This window comes from Meleagris gallopavo, chromosome 5 (assembly GCF_905368555.1).
Source record: "Meleagris gallopavo chromosome 5, MGAL_WU_HG_1.1, whole genome shotgun sequence".
Taxonomy (NCBI): Eukaryota; Metazoa; Chordata; class Aves; order Galliformes; family Phasianidae; genus Meleagris; species Meleagris gallopavo.
This window is the reverse complement of record NC_139408.1, coordinates 35,909,187-35,925,955: the sequence shown is the minus strand read 5'-3', so window position 1 is coordinate 35,925,955 and position 16,769 is coordinate 35,909,187. Positions and strand designations below refer to the sequence as shown.

The 16,769-nt window shown below is 34.5% G+C and overlaps 1 protein-coding gene across 10 annotated transcripts in view; it reads left to right on the top strand.

The window, feature by feature from the left end:
* RALGAPA1 (Ral GTPase activating protein catalytic subunit alpha 1) overlaps positions 1-16,769 on the top strand; it is a 113,669-nt gene that overhangs the window by 27,209 nt on the left and 69,691 nt on the right. For 5 of the 10 annotated variants that reach the window (XM_085225218.1, XM_085225209.1, XM_085225217.1 and 2 more), the window contains exons 13-18: positions 574-722; positions 1,831-1,960; positions 2,676-2,913; positions 5,151-5,312; positions 9,551-9,691; positions 13,626-15,194. In XM_085225218.1, the coding sequence (XP_085081344.1) occupies positions 574-722; positions 1,831-1,960; positions 2,676-2,913; positions 5,151-5,312; positions 9,551-9,691; positions 13,626-15,194 (2,389 nt within the window). The remainder of the gene's footprint in view (positions 1-573; positions 723-1,830; positions 1,961-2,675; positions 2,914-5,150; positions 5,313-9,550; positions 9,692-13,625; positions 15,195-16,769) is intronic. The other 5 variants (XM_085225213.1, XM_085225214.1, XM_085225210.1 and 2 more) reach the window with 4 other exon arrangements.

Sequence of the window (16,769 nt, the reverse complement as noted above, 5' to 3'; positions counted from 1 at the left end):
CTTAATGGCATTGACTGTTTTTCATTTATTTCTGCATATTATGAGAATTATATCCTTTTGGCTCTGAGCATACAGACTTGAATTCTGTTACCTCCAGCATGTATTTGGAAGCTTCCTAATGTAAATATCTAGGAAGTAGTATTTGTGAACAATCAATCTTGATAGCAGTTAATCATGGTAGCATTTATTGTTTATATGGGACTATTTTAAGTAGTTTAGCATGTGTTATACTAGTCTGCTGCTGGCTTGCAGGGGTGCTTTTATGCTTAAAGAAGCAGTAGACTTCTTTACTGGCACATTTTGTCCATTATATTAAATAATTGCACTGAGTAATTTACTGTACCATATATCTAGGAGAACAAAGATATATGAATGTGTTTTATAGAAAAAAACATTAAAATTAATAAGTCTTGTTTTATTATCAAATGTACATGTATTTAAGTATATACTTCTGAGTGTATGCAGCCGATTTTGTTAATCATGGATTTTGTCTTTCTCAATTACTGTTAATAGAATTGTTGAGAATATCAAAGTGCTTCAAGCCCATTACACTTTTTTTTTTTTAATCTGCAGGTTTTTATAATAAATTCTTCAAACATATTCTTTCTTGAGCCTGCAAATGAAATTAAAACTCTGTTGGATGAACATACTGACATGTGTAAACGGATTCTTAATATCTACCGTCACATGGTAGTTCAAGTTACTATGGACAAGAAGACCTGGTAAAATGCTGTTGTTTTTATCTTAAATTATTATTTCATGAGATAAATGTGAAAGTGTTCTTGGTAGTAAACAGAATAGTATGGTATTGACTATGTGAGTCAATTTCTCTAAATCAATAAATGCATGAACATCACCGGCAGCTTTCCATAGGGAAATTGGTGAGCTCCTCTGCTAAAGCCAATAGTCATCGCTGGCTAATTTGAGACAGCTTAGCCTCAAAGACAAAAAAAATAAGCTGGTGTACACGGACTACTATTAAGTAGCTAGTGATGGCTTGCTTTTTTCCAGGAAGTTTTTCTCATGTATGAGAGTGCTAAGTATGAAGTCATGTATGAAGCTTCAAAGTCTGATTTGAAAATAGACAAAAATACTCAGTTAAGTCTGGATAATTATAATGAGGTGTAGGTCGCTCTTCACCTGCAATTAATTTCAGCTTTAGAAGTTTGTGCAAGAGTCCATTTACTGTTTAACAGTGTTGTTCCATTCCAGCCTTAAGTTGCATAGCAGGAGCAGGGGACCCTCTTACCAAGTCATCTGCATTATTTCCTCCTCTCTTTTAAATAACTGTCTCTAATGAGGTAGTATATTGCCACCATTCTCTATTGCAAGGAGGCAGTAACAAGGGGATGTCAAATAGCTGATTTATTCTATTTTAACTTGACTTGCATTCAGTTTCTCACCAGTATCTCCTGGGTAAGTACCTTATGCATCATGTAAAATTTGTCTCCTCTCGTGAGGAAACGAGTAATCACCAATGGGGAATTAAGAAAAGCAATAGAAAACAAATCCCACTGAGTTGCTATTTTCTTCCTTAGTATCTCATCATTTTAAAGAAGTGACTCTAGACTGTGATGACAGAGATTCTATATCACACAAAATAATGAATTAAGCTTTATTTATGATAATGTTACATTACCCAAACTTGTCATTTATACAGGAAAAAAAAAGACCTTTACCTTACAATTTCATTAATTTTTTTACAATAACCAAGTTAGGCTGCTTGCAGTGTATTTGAGAAAATCAAGCTCAGATATTATCTTTAGAAGTATCTTGGTATATACAGAAATATAACAAAGTGCTAACTTTAAACTTAATATTGCTTTGCAGGGAACAAATGCTACTTGTGCTGCTCAGAGTTACTGAATCTGTGCTGAAAATACCACCCCAAACTTTCTTGCAGTATCAAGGAAGAAAAAACTCCACTTTAGCAGGAAGACTTGCAGGACCTCTTTTCCAGGCAATTAAACCATAAATTCAATTTAATTAATTCAGTTTAATTTTAACCAAAACACATCAACTACTGTTGACTGATTTGTCATCTTAAGTCATTGATCATCCAGATAATATGAATGGTGTGGGTTAAGCATTTGGCTACATCTTATACTGTCTAAAATTTATGGCATTCTAATAATTGTTTTCAAGTGAAATTAAAAAGAAATGCACATCATTAGTTAACTGGTAATTTTAGTCCAATTCTGTTGCAGAATAAAATTTTAGCTCAGGTCAGCAAAAATGTCTTCTATCTATGCCTATTGAACTGATTTTTGTATTCCTTTCTATAAGCTATAATAGATTATTTCAAACTTCATATTTGCAAAATGTTGTTATGATGCCTTCTCTATAATGTCCTCAGATTCTGTAGAAGGGAAAAAAAAAAAAAAGACAGAAGGACAGTAAAGTTACAAATGTGATGAGAACTAATTGAGAATAGTGTTATAAAACTGTCTGGCAAAACTTGTAAAATATGGTAAGATCTTACAGAAGTTATACCAGTTGCTCCTATATTTAAATCAAAAGCACATGTTAATTGATTATTCATGAAAAGTCTGTAAGTAATGGTGAGGAAATGAACTCAGAAATTTCTATGGCAGTTAGGTACTTCTTTTTAAGCAGTAATGTTTGATTATTGTCATCTTTTATTGATAAGTCAACATTTCTCTTTTTACTCTTAGACTCTTATAGTAGCTTGGATCAAAGCAAATCTTAATGTGTACATCTCTCGAGAACTTTGGGATGACTTACTGTCTGTCATGTCATCACTGACATACTGGGAAGAGCTGGCCACTGAGTGGTCACTGACAATGGAGACCCTAACTAAAGTGTTAGCCAGAAACCTGTACAGTCTGGACCTCAGTGACCTGCCATTGGATAAGTTAAGTGAGCAGAAGCAGAAAAAACACAAAGGCAAAGGTGAGACAACACTGTATGGTCATCATAAGAATCTGAGCAGAACTAATGAGGTGTTAGATTATCAGAGCTTTAGTCCAGTGGTTTCAGGATACAGTTAGGCCTCTCTATCACCTAAAACAACCTAGTTTCTATAAGATAAAGCTGCTTTTTATAACCATCACAAAATGCTACCACAAATGTGCTATCTGGCAAATAGGCTCGTAAGAATTTAATTCTTAAAGGAGTGTAGAATTAAACCAAAAATTTTATGCTGTCATGGGTTATACTTTTCTACTGTTATCAAAACAATTAAATAGCTGAGACCCCAATTGTAGTGCCTTGAAATTAGTGAAGATTACATGTCTGGTGACAATTAAGTGGGTAGAAAGTGGCTATTGCAAGCGTAACTGGAACATTGATCCTGAAATCTTACAAATGTTGAATAAGGGGAAATGTTAGATGAATGTAGTTTTGGAACAGTAACACTGCAAAGTCGTGGTGAAGATTGTTTTTTGTCAAAGTGACTGACTGTTGAGGTGAGAGTATACTAGTGCCATATTAATGGTATCTATTTTTAAGCTGATTCCTATATGATGTAGAAAAAAATCGTGTGGGACAAGACACAGGGAGAGAGGTAGCTACTTGCTGATATTGCTGCCGTTGAGACAGGAAGTCTGTCCTTTTGCATAGAATGCTGAATTGATATTGGTAAAACCTGGATTCTATTCCCAGATTAGAAACTAAATTTCTGCATGTCACCATGAGAAATGATTTTTGCCTTGCTTTAGTCATTTGTAAAATAAGTTGAATAGTACTGATCTTCTTTAAAAAGAGCTTTGACGTCTAATTGTGAGAGGCAGAATTATGTGTAAGTTGAGTAATAAGGGCGGAGAAAAAGTATGGTTTTAATCTACTTTTTAATCTCTCTGTATTCTGATTGATGTAGTTCTCCATTCAAACCCTAGGGAAGGTACTCACTGCTTCCCTAGTGAGTGAGAAATAATCAGTGCCCTATTTTAAAGAGAATGTTGCTATAAGCTGTTTGTAGTAGAGACATTTCTTGTCTCATTCCTCATCTTGGGCACAGACATTTCACACTTTCGTTTTATTCTTCTGCTACATGACAGCTGAACAAACTTACTTTTTTCTTCAGTTGACCTTGAGAGTTTGTTCCAGACCAACATTTTTGTTTGCCTGTACAATGTAGATTTTTTCTTTTGTCCACAAGACAGTTTAAAAAACAAGTATGATGTTGGATAGGAATGTGTATTGTTATTTTGAATATAGTCTTTAAAAATATTTTGAACTGTCTGCATCACCCATACGGAGCCACTTGAGAAAAGTTAATGCTAACTTTCAGTAGCAAAATTCCAGAGAAAGCTTCCATTGTTGACTGTGGGTTGCAGAAGTAGCTCTGGTGGATTTGGGAAATAATTAATTACTTAAATATTATGCCCAATTTGTTTAGACCTGCTCATTTGTTAATAATAATGAATATGCACTATGAAGGCACAATTTCCAAGGAGAGGCCCTTTAATGAATAAATTGTGATCACTATTTGTGATCATGAGTCAGTTCAGTGTGGATAAGAAAATACACTGCAAACGTTTTTTTCAGTTCACTGGGATTTTTTTTTTTTACAGTTTTTGGAAGGCTCTGCTTATGGGCTGTATTTAATTTGATATAAATCTCAATTCTGATTTTGTTACATCTTTTCTTAATCTTCTTACACTGTTTTCTTTTTTGTGTGTGTGTGAATTTTTAAAGACTTATGTTCTTTGAGTCCACCATCTGTTTTACTTAGTTACATGTTTGGTGTTAAAATATTTTGTCATCTTTATTTCATGTTCCTCAAGTCACAGTTATTTGACAAACAATTGCAGTGTTAATGGTACGTAATGTATGATTTTGCATGTTTTGTCTAATAGAAACAGCAAATGTTGAAAGAAAAAATTCTATAATTATACATCTTGCCTACGATCTTTTCAAAACCAGTTTTCCTGTGATTTTGGACTCGTTTGATCAGAAAAGAAAATCACAATAGCATAATAGTACCAGTGCTTCTGAAACAGTTTCAGGATCTCTCAGTTAATGTTGAGTGGGCTCAGAGATAATTATAAATAGTAATTTGCTACTTAGCTTTTAACATCATGCTAGCTCCAGTAATTTATTCTATCCAACTTTATATGTCTCTGAAAGCACAACTCTCTGGTGATGCTAGCATAGAAGTGTATAGATTTGCAATTCTATTTTTGCAGGAGTTGGGCATGAATTCCCCAAGTCTTCAGTGGATAAGTCCTTTTCTAGAGGCTGGAGCCGTGATCAGCCTGGACAGGCGCCTATGAGACAACGCAGTGCTACAACCACTGGATCTCCAGGAACTGAAAAGGCAAGAAGCATAGTACGGCAGAAAACTGTTGGTATGTATCTGTAAGCGTTGATATAAGTAACATTTGAGAAGGGGGAAGGAATTAAGCTACACAGTTAACTTTTTTCCATAGGAGTATACTTTCTAAAATAACTAGTTGAAGATGTAAGTGTAAATTGTGCAGTCTTGCATGTTTTGAGGTCAACTGAATAGCTTGTTTTTACTACAATTGCAGTTACTGTAAATGAAAGTAATGCAGACATGGTTTAATTCTGTTAATTCTGAATAAGTTGATTGCATGCTTAGCCTACATTAGAAAAATAATACAGTTGTAAGTGTGTGAAAAAGAAAAAAGAAAAAAAAAGCTGGAATGGTTTGAGCAATGCTCTCAAATCTGTGTTTTCCTAAATAGTGCACCAAATAGGTTGAATATTTTCCAACTGCAGAAAGAAAAGTGCAAGAAATACATATGTATCTGCATAGTTCATAAGACCTGTTTTCCTTTACTATACCCAGAATCTTGTGTTAATGAGAGATTGGTGCAAGTGTGTGCAGTTCACTGTTTCTGAAGTGACTTACTTCACAATTTCATTACTTGCAGATACTCTTTGGTTAGAAATGGGTGATGCTAGACAGTGCTTTAGGTGGATCACTCAAAAGAAGACTCATTTATATTTGTATGATTTGAGTGCAATGTCTTATTGAACTGGACTTCTAATTTCTTTGTTCTCTTGTCTCATCTTGCGGATCTCAGTGCTATCCATTATGTGAAGGAAGGTTATACTCTCTTCGCTTTTTCATTTAAAATAACATTTAAAGGACTATCCTATGCTTTTTCATTATCTCTATAATAGTAGTGACTTCAGTCATGATGCATTTTTTTCCTCACTGATACTTGGGAACAGGTACAATCTGACACAATTTAGGGACCAGGAATGCATATTAGTAGTTGAATATACATTCAATTATGTTAGCTTTTCAGAAATTAACATTGTTATCTTGTCACAAATAAAATATATTTTGTGTGTTTTTTTTTTATCACAGATTATTTTGCCAATGTTTCTATTTGAACATCTAAAGAAATTATCTTACTCCATTTTTACATTTTGTTTACTAGTAGCATCTGAAGTCTTCTGTTTGGGTGGCAGAGCTGATTAGTTGTAAACACTACTCCGAAAATGTGTATTTCCTGTATTCAGATGCTACACAGCTTTTCCTTTATTTCATGCTGACAGCTCTAGCTTGACTCAGCAGTTTTCCTTACAGATCACAAATACTTTAAATGTAATTTCTGCTTCTCTGTAAATAGTCTGTGATTGTGCAATGTTTTTCTCTTTAAGTCTTAACTGTCTTAACAAGGTAAAGCTCATGTTAAAATTTCTCCCTCTCATACTCTGTTATTTCAGATGTTCTGTTGAGAAGGTTATACCACTTGATCAGTTTTATAAAGGTTTTGTTTTGCTTCTATTTGAAAGATGACTATTCATATGATGTTAGCCCTAAAATCATTGAGTTTATCTAATCAAGCTATGTATTGACCTCATAAGTAGCAAACTAATCTAATTTTAGTTTCACTGTACTTTAGCTTCCTTCATTTGGTTCCTTGTCTACTTACATATTTGATATTAATAAGCCAAGTTTGTACTATTATAACCAGTTAAAATTTCAGATCTATTTATATTGTAGTAATATGTGTGGACAAGCATCTCAGTATTGGTAGGATAATTTTATAAGATTAAAAGCCCAGACAAAGTTGCCAGCTCTAGAGTCCCAAACTCTTCAGGATTTAAGCTGTTGATGAAGCATATACTACAAAAGCATATGCCCTTCTTACTGTCTCAGGTCTGCTAAGAGTCCTGTTAAGGTGCTTCCTAGCTTGTACCAGTTAAAACAGGGTTTGCATATTAAAACTGGCTGAGAGTGACAGTAAGTGAAATTTTCTGTATAGCATTTTACTGGTCAGATTGTCTTCTTCAATTTAATGGTAATGCCACAAGCAAAACCTGGAACTGAGACAGACCTTGGATGTGTTGCATGTTAACTGATATATAGTATATTTCCTTTGATTGTGAGTAATATACTCTTTATATCTGAGTAGGGGAGATGTGCATGTTGAATATTTTATGGTAAGAAAAAGCTGGGGTTTCTTTTTCGTCTGTTTTTTGTTGTACACATTTTGTGTACGTCTGCAAACCTTTGTTTTTTGAGCCATCCTCATGCCAGCGCACATCTATGGCTGCACCAAGTTTGTGTGTATGTGGTTTACTCAAACAAAAATCACAGCTTTTCTGATATGCAGTGTGTACATTTTTAGCCTGAACTTATGTAAAGTAATTTTTGGCAAAGGGCCTTTAAATGTGATATGCATATGGGTTGAAAAATCTTTTTAGGGTGAGGTATGGAATTTGTAGCCTAGGCAGCAGATCCTAGTCCTATAAAAATATCAGGACAGAAAGAATTTAGAATTCCATTCCTCTGTTTTTTTCTGTAGACAATAGTGGAAGGTTTTAAAGCAACAAATACCTAGTTCACATTCTGGTTTCAAATTTGCCCCTACTCAGCTAATTAATTGATATGACACATCTTATTTAAAATAAATATTCAGGGAGATCACATTTTAGAGCATCTCAGAGTAATTTTCCTTTTAAGTATCTCTAAAATTTCCTTCTTCCAAACAGTCAATGAGAAGTCCTCTCCCCTCTTGCTAGAATCAATGTAAAATGGTGGGAAAGATTCAGAAAAATTAGAAGGAACACTTCTTTTTAATGATTTGCATTCAACATGGTATCCAATCTCAAAAGTTTGGTCTGTTTTCTAAGTAGCTTGATATTTTTTTCCCTTGCCTAGATTCATTTAAAAATGCACAATGATGAATGCAACGCAGCTAATTATTGCTGTATTCTGAATTTTAATGTTGTATCTCTTAAAGAGAAGTTACAACTGTGCAGGTAGTTGCTTTTTTTAAAAAAAAGTTGCTTTCTGTCTTATGAGCTTAAGTGAATGGCTTCATTCTTAAAACATTCGTCTTTCTGAATTTTTTTTCCCAAACTGATGTTAAGATTCTGCCTAAGGTGTGCTGCATTTGTCAAATATGTTTTCTGCTCTATATATGTTGGCCTACTCAAGTTATCTTCTTGTTGCTTTGTTAGGGACAGTTCTCTAACCTGATTTGTAAGTGTGATGTGCTCAAGTTTTTCTGTACTCCATTCTGTTCTTATGATTTCTGTACAGATCAGAAGCACTGAAATTTCAGAGGGTGTATTCCATGTTGTTTTGAAATTATGCACACAAAAGTTCAAAGACTACCTAAATAGTGTGCTGACAGTGTTTAAGATGCACTGAATTTTCCTTAAAATAAGCTCATCAACAACAATTTTAGCATAAGTTCTCAAATTTGCAACTGTCTGAAAAGGAAACTGCTTGAAACTATGAATATTACTTTCTGAGGAACTTTTGCTGTACTTTGAGATTGAATGCAATATCAGTTCTTGCAATATCTTGCTCTGACACAGGAAAACAAGTGTAATAAATGTTCACTTCAGATCTATTGGAAAAGCTATACATATAACCTTGATCCTATTGCTACAATTCTTATTTAAGTTTTTCTTTCTATAGGGACTGTTGGCAGGAGGGCAGATACAAAAAAGGTTAATTAGGATCAGTTTAGCAAGATTTATTTGATATCTAGAAAAATAAGAGTGTAACACTTTATGTTGACAAACAATTTCATTTCAATCTCTTCATTTTTAATGCAGAAACATGCTGTATTGTACTGGAAGTTTCTCCACATACAGTTGCTTATTTTCTTTTCACATTTTTGAATCTCTTTCTGAGAATCTTGAATTAAAGACTATGGTTATGGGTAAAATTTAGATATACTTGTCTGTGAGTAATATAAATGTAGAGTAAGTTGTTTTTCTGTTAAAAAATCTAAATTTCTGAGTGCTTGTGGAGTGTTTTTAACTTTGATTTTTCAACCCTTGATGCAGTAGGAAAAAAACTGTTAATTAGTTTCTTGGTTTTTGAATGCAAAATCTCTGTAATAGTCGTAATAAAGGCATTGTTACTGCTTTACATAAAAATTAAAAACTCAAAATGTCTTATGTGTCCACTGATTTTTTTTCTTTCTTACAGCTCTGCCAATATCTGCCGTGCTGAAATGTTTTAATTTTTAAATTTTCTTCCTTTTTATCTTTGTTTTCTCTGTTGCTGCTTTTTCTGTGACACAAGCCTTTCATTATAGTCACTCTTCTTTTTTCCTTCCCCACTTCTTTCTTTTCCTTTTTAAAGCCATGAGAAGCCGATCCATTGGTGAATGTGCTCTGCCATCGGCCTATATACGCAGTGCTAAAAGTGCTCCTGTTCTGATCCATACTTCCAAACCCTTCTTGCCTGATATTGTTCTCACTCCCCTTTCTGATGAGCTTTCAGGTAGTGCCACCTCTGCTAATTTCTGCACCCCCTTTATCACTTTTTTAAATCTTCTGCTTTCAAATTCTGCAAAATAGTTAATTTTTTGAAAGTAAAAATACTTGGGGGATGGGGGGAGAGGGGAAGAGATTAAGAATGAATATTTGGAGTTATATAAAGTATCATGCTATTTTCCAATTCATTCTGGAACTGTTAGAAGTTAGTGCTGTGCCAATGTTTACTATCATAAAAATAAAAGGAGGAATCTTGCTTTTATAATTATTTGGTAAGCAGTAATACAACTTCTGTCTACCAGAGAGTACAGCTAATCTAAAGATTTCGTCATTAGTAAGGGAGGAAAAGGAGGAAGTTTTAGTTTGATTTGCCTTACATCTTTCTTCTTAAATTCTTGATTTCAGTTCTGGATGTTGTGTGGCCAGCCATGATAATGATGTAATTTAGCTCCCATGAAAAAAAAACTTTATGAAGTGTATGGTATTATTTAATATGCTTTACTGAATGCCTGATTTTATTAATATACAAAAATATTATGTGTATATATACAGTATTGGATTCTGAGGTGCTGTGATTTGGTTTCGTTTTCCAAGTCATCTGTCTTTACAGATTTATAATTTTCTGTTATTGGCCACACAGGATGATTAGCTAGAATTTTTCACAGTAGTTTTCTTTGGATAATTTTCTTTCAGCAAATAGATAAGACAGTTAGGATTAGCTCGTATGAAATGTTACAGATAATATTGTCTTTTTTTTTCTTGTACTCCAGCTATTGGGTAGAAATTAGTAAAGTGTAAGGCTGACTTATGTTATGCCTTTGTCTCAGTGAATAAAAAAACAAAATTGTATTGGGAACGCTACGTACAAATAGGACTTAGTTGGTACATTTTTGTAAATAAGAAAGGTTCTTTTTTTTTCCACTTCTCACCTGCCTCTATTACCCAAGAAGTATCAAGAACTGTACGTTGAAAATTGTACTTTATTGTGTATTGCCAGAATGTGCGTGTATTTTAGCATACATGTCTCCCACCTAATGCTGAAAAGCTGCCTTTTCTTTCCATCTTCAAGCAGAAAAACAGGAGGTTAGGTTGGTGTAAGGGAAGTTGCAATCAATTGAGATTAGCTAGAACTGCCAATTTCACTCTCTTCCTTACTCCAGCTTATTAGGAAGCAGATAGTATTTCTTCCAAATATGTGCACTGTTAAAGATACAGTCCTCTGCAGCAGCAATTGTAATGTGTTTGGTAAAAACTCTTAAAGAGTTGTTAGAGTCCCATTTTGACTGTAACTAGTGTGCAGGCATGAGCTCTGATTTCCAAGGAGGCTGTTCATTTGGATTTTAAAACATTATCTGTATTTTCAGTGCTGATAATACAATAGCAATGTATTTCCTTAATTTCTTCTATTTTACAAAAATGAATTTTCTACTGGCACAAGCACTACATGTTTGTATGAAAATCTTTGTGTACTTGTATGTGCCTATTAAGTAATACTGGATCAATGTTGAAATAAATCTAGCTGAATTTATTTCAATGTTTGGAGCTGCTTGGCGTGCTTTTAGAGTTCTCCATCTAGTAATTTTTAACATCCTAGAAAATCATAATCAATCACTGCATGCTTGCCTAGTATGCAATCCTTAGGCTGATTGAAGTGGAGTTTATGAAACGTGAAAGATGCATATTGAGGCTCAGGATGAGATCACTTTATCATATTAATTTCATCAATAATATTGTTATACAAGTTTTAGATGCATCCTGTGTTCCTCAGTTGCTGCTTTCATTAAAACCTATTTCTTAAAGCTACGCAGAAACTATTTAAGAATAATCCATGCTAGTATCTGCTTAAATCAATTAAAGAATATGAAATATTAATTCTAGCTGAAGAGTGACACTCTTCATTTCAGAGGGTGCTAGTCTACATAGTCAGTAATAAACTGAATAGGAATATTGTTGAAAAATTTGCTGTCGATGAAAGCTGAAGAGAAAGGAAAGGGTTAATAAATTGTGCACTATACAGCTATTTTCAGTTCATGTTTGTTTTCTGAAAGAGCTTGTATGTCTACTATCTTTTTCACCATAGACTTCTATGTCTTGTCTAATAGCTGCTATACAGTTCAGTAAACTTTGAATCAGGTCAAACTTAATTTTCAAATTATAGTTTCCTTGAAAAACTGAACTTTTTGTCTTATTTCAACACATACGTTAAGTGCAAATGTATCTGATTCCTCCGAGTTACGTGCTTTGCTCAGAGGGAAATTATGACAAAATTCAGCTTCAGCTCTGACTTTTCTTGGAAAAGTGTGAGCACTCCAAAATGGCCATTTAAGATGACTTCGGATTATCATAATGTTGAAATAAATGCTGACATCTATGAAGTAATCATCTGAAATATTTTAAAATCAATTCAACATAATTTCTTTGTTTTGGCAATAACACATCAGATTTGAGGGAGGGGAAGGGGCTTAAAATGTGATATGGTGAATTTAAGTAAATGCAGTAAATTTAAGTACCACTCAGTGCTGATGATTAACCCTCTAGACAGAACAACAAGGTAAGTCTGTTTATTGTGGCAAGTGTTGTTGTTCACTTAAGCTCTTTATTGTTATTCCTGTTTTTAAAAGCAGATCTAGAACAAGTGATAGGACTTAAAAAAATAAATCTGGAGAATAAATGATTCTATGAAAATGAAGCCAGTGGAAACCTAAGCTGTTTTTACCTTATGTTTCAAGTTCCTATTCTATAAAAAGCATTGAATTCATGCAATTTTTTGAAGAAGCACTTATCCTTGTCTGTATTGTTGATTATATAGTATTTAGTATTCCTATTTATCAAGAAATTTGATGAGGAATGTGAAAGTTCTTTATTTTGGTGGATGACATGAAGTGGGCTGAATGTACAGAAATACATTTCCTCAGTGACCCATGTTGAAACTGTGGCTTTCATTGCAGTTAACTATGATTTATACTGATGGTGAAGTATTAGCAGCCTCAGTAGAGACAAGGAATTACTAATTTAAATGGTCATAACAAATGTTCTTGTTTCATTGTAAGTAAAAGTGATTTTACTTCAATGTTAACTACTGTGTGGCTGCAGGATTTGTTCAATATCTTTATTATCAAATTCTTAATTTGATCATTCTTACGAGTTCCTTGGGTAAAACTGAAAGAAGATGGGGAGGTTAGCTTCCATTTAGCATTTAGTTTTGCAATTTCAAGATGAGATTTCACAAAACATCCTTCTAGGGAAAAAAAAGATGTATTATAAATATATATATACCCATTACTTATAGTCATCTTCTCCGGCTCTTCTCTGTTGTTTAAAAACTTTAAATAAATAAATAAATAAAACCTGAATTTTCAGGTATACACCACATTATGTTTGCCATAATATTTATAACTTTACTATTGTTTCTGATATTTCAGTAATTTATGTATGTCCACACAAGTTATGGAAAAAGTAATAGTTTATCTCTTCAGTAGACAATACTAATTTGCCAGAAAACTTACATGTTCTCTTTGGAGTTGTGTATTTTTCTGAATATGTAAATTCTATGAAGAGTAATACTGTTGAGCTAATTTATATTACGGGTGAACATTTCTTCAAGGTAGTTGGAATAATATTGCTTGAATTATTGAACTTATTGGCACAGCCCTAGCTTTAACTGTATTTCCAAATGTTCCATGGTCACACTGTTCTCATGCATGTTAACATTTAAAACTGTGTTCTGATGGTCTAACTCATTTATATTGCATTTTGTACTGGATATTGTGTGTGTTTGTTTTTAACACTCTAGTACTGAAAAAGTATTTTCATTGTACATAATTAAACAAGGCTCTGGACTTTCCCGGCTTTTTCAATCACATGATTAGAATGTAGCAGTAAATAAATTTTATTTTTCTATGTAAATTCTGGTTTGTATTACATACACTTTTTTCCTACAGACATTGATGATGCTCAAATTCTTCCACGTCCACCTCGAGTCAGACATTTTTCACAGAGTGAGGATGCTCCAACTGAAGTTTTTGGTGCATTAAGTGAGGAACAACCACTGCCACGAAGCAGCAGCACCTCTGACATCCTGGAACCATTCGCAGTTGAACGAGCCAAAGGTGCAGTTCCTGTCATTGACAGTTCATCCCATCATGCTCCAAGTTTACAAAGTTCCACTGAGACCTCTTCAATGCATAGATCCACTGAAAGCCATATTACTGATTCAAATAGCAGAGAGTCCTCCTTGGAAGTTGGGGATAGTATTTATGACCATCTTTGTCATTTAATAGGGCCAGTAGAATTTGCAAACACAACCTTTGAACAAAACCAGTATGTTGACCTTGAAGGTGAAGATGATCTTCTTTCCTCTCTGAGAGAATATCTTAAAGAAAAAGAAGAACTTTGCGGTAACTTTGAGATAGATGAATGTGAGGCTTCTGCTCACGAAGGTGATACATCAGTAAATAGGAATGATAGATTACCACTGGATGGATTAGAAAATAGTGATCAGACTGGTCAATGCACGAATAGCATCACTGTTACAGAAAGACCTGTTAACCCAGAGCTGCACCTAGAACAAAACCAAAGTGGCTTTATAAGTAATATTGCACCTACTCAAATAGACATTTTTGCAAGAAATGAAGCACTCGATAAAGTCAGACAGTTAAATATTGATAAACAGTGTGAAAGTCTGTTTGATCATGGGCCAAGTAGTCCTGGCATCAAAGAAGGAAAAAGATACCTGTACAGGCAAGCAGCCACTGAAGCTGATGTAGATTCAGCCGTGGAAGCAGCATTAGCTGAAAAGCATAAAAGTGCTCAGTTTAACAACAAAATAACCAACTCACGTGTTATGCATGCAAAGAAAATTCTTCCTAAAGCACAAGTTAACCCTCAAATGCCTCACATCACAGGTACAAGCAAGCTGTCACCAACTAAAAGGAGTATATCTGAAACAGTAACTCATAGGGCCAAAATCATGAAAATAACAGCTAAAAAAAGAAATAGCGTTCATGTAACTTTTAGACCATCTACAGAATCAGTTCAGTTTTACAATCCTCTTGAGAACAAAGAGGCTGCGTGGAAAGCAAGACTTCGTAAGCTTAGTGGCTTCAGCAGTAGTGGTAGTGCTAGCAGCAACAGCAGTAGCAGTACAAGCACCGGCTCGTCAGCTGCCGTGGAGCTGGTTAGACCTGGAATGTATAGACCTCTAGATGCAATCAATGCTGCTTCACTTAGTAGCAAGCAAAATAAGGAAATTACAGAAACTCAAACAGCCGTGCTGCAGAAGGAAGCTATTGCAGTTAATCAGTTCCATAATCGTAGTGCATTTAGATCATCAGGTCAGGAGTCAGCGCAACAGCAGGGCTCCCTGGGTGGTGTTTATAAAACTGTTGTACATGCTCTTTCGAAGCCGAAGGCAAATGTTTCCCCACAGAGGCAGAACAGAGTGCCAGCAGAGGCTCCACTGAGGGATCTGTACAGTCATGTAATGGGCTATTTTGGAAGGAGAGCTGCAGGTGAGCACTGACAGTGTGCAGAGTGCAAAAGGAGAAAGGCAGCACCAGTTTGGCTTAATGCAACTGAAGCAAGCTCTGATAAGCAATCAAAAGGCTTTGGGATGATCACTGCTTTTCCTGTTTGGTTATGCATGCGCCAGCTGATTTTTCTCCCAGCCTAAGTTACTTTTACATACTTTAAATTACTAATTTTCCTTTTAAATATATTTGGTTGAACCTCTTTGCTGCTGAAGACCATCAGGCTAGGGAAGAGGAAGAGACAGTAAATGACCTAATAAAGACTAAGCCTTGAAAATTTTGAATTTTCATCTACCATATAGAGCCTCAAAATTCAGCCTACTGAATGACTGGCATGCGCGCATTATATCAGAATGTACTATTCTGCTCCAACTAGTTTGTCAGAAGGACCTGGCTATCTACCAGCTAGGTTCAATTAATTTTATTTCTGGTTCATTTAGTGTATTTTCTTCCTCCTCCTTTCCCCCTCCTCCTTATCCTCCTCCAAAACGAAAAGGCCCGTCAAATTTACATTTGGAGGTCAGTTTAGGTATCTTTTTAAAAGTAGTTTGGAACAGAAAGCTGTTACTGAAATGATTTTGTTATCACAGTTCTCTTTGAGTAGTCTTAAGATTTTGTGTGAATCTTTTTTGAATTGTGCAGTAGGCCTTTCTATATGCACTCATCAAAATTGATACAGTTGCATCTTGGCAACATCATGGATATTCATGAAGGTCTCCTGATCATCCTCCTGCTTACTATGAGACCTCCGTGGATTGGTCAAAAGAAGGCTGTCGCTCTAATATCCATTGGCTTAGTTGAAATTATAAATAACCTTGAATGAACAATAAATTAACTTTCAGCAGTAATGCAGGTTTTCTTTTTTCACCTTGTTACACTGGCATGATTAACAGCAGATTCTGTAATGCATCTTGCATTGAGATGTTAATGCCACCTGAGGGCAGTCTGTGAAAGCGTAGGACCAGGACAAGTGGGCAGTGATGTGATTGTCACGTTCCTCAAAAAAGTTTTTTGCTTCTATGCAGAATCTGAATTTCCGAAAAAGATGTCTAGAAAAAAAGTTATTTGAAATCCGTAAAATCTAGCAGAGCCTCAGTATTAGAATAAACAAAAACTCTGTTGTGGTCCCATGAGAGAGGACACTGAGGGAAAAATTATTGCAGAGGAAAAATGAACTGAGGTAACCTGAAAGCTTTAAAGGATCATACAGATAGGTGTAGTGCATTTAGATCATCAGATACAGAAAGTACAGTTCTATCAGAAATACAAATTGATAATTGAGTGAATTTAATTAATTTTTCATCACCATTGACCATCTAGAGATTGAATTTTCATTCCAAATAGTAGCATGTTATTTTATTACATAACATTTTTTATTTGCACTATTTATACTAAATGTATAAAGTGCCACATTGGCATTTGTCATTATTTTATGTTGCAGTCTAGTGTGCCTTTCCTACTACATTGCTCTTCATTAAGAGTGCAATGAAGGAGGAGTACCTGTAGGAATTGTATAAAATTTTTAGGATTTATTACTTTTTTTTTTTTTTTGGTGAT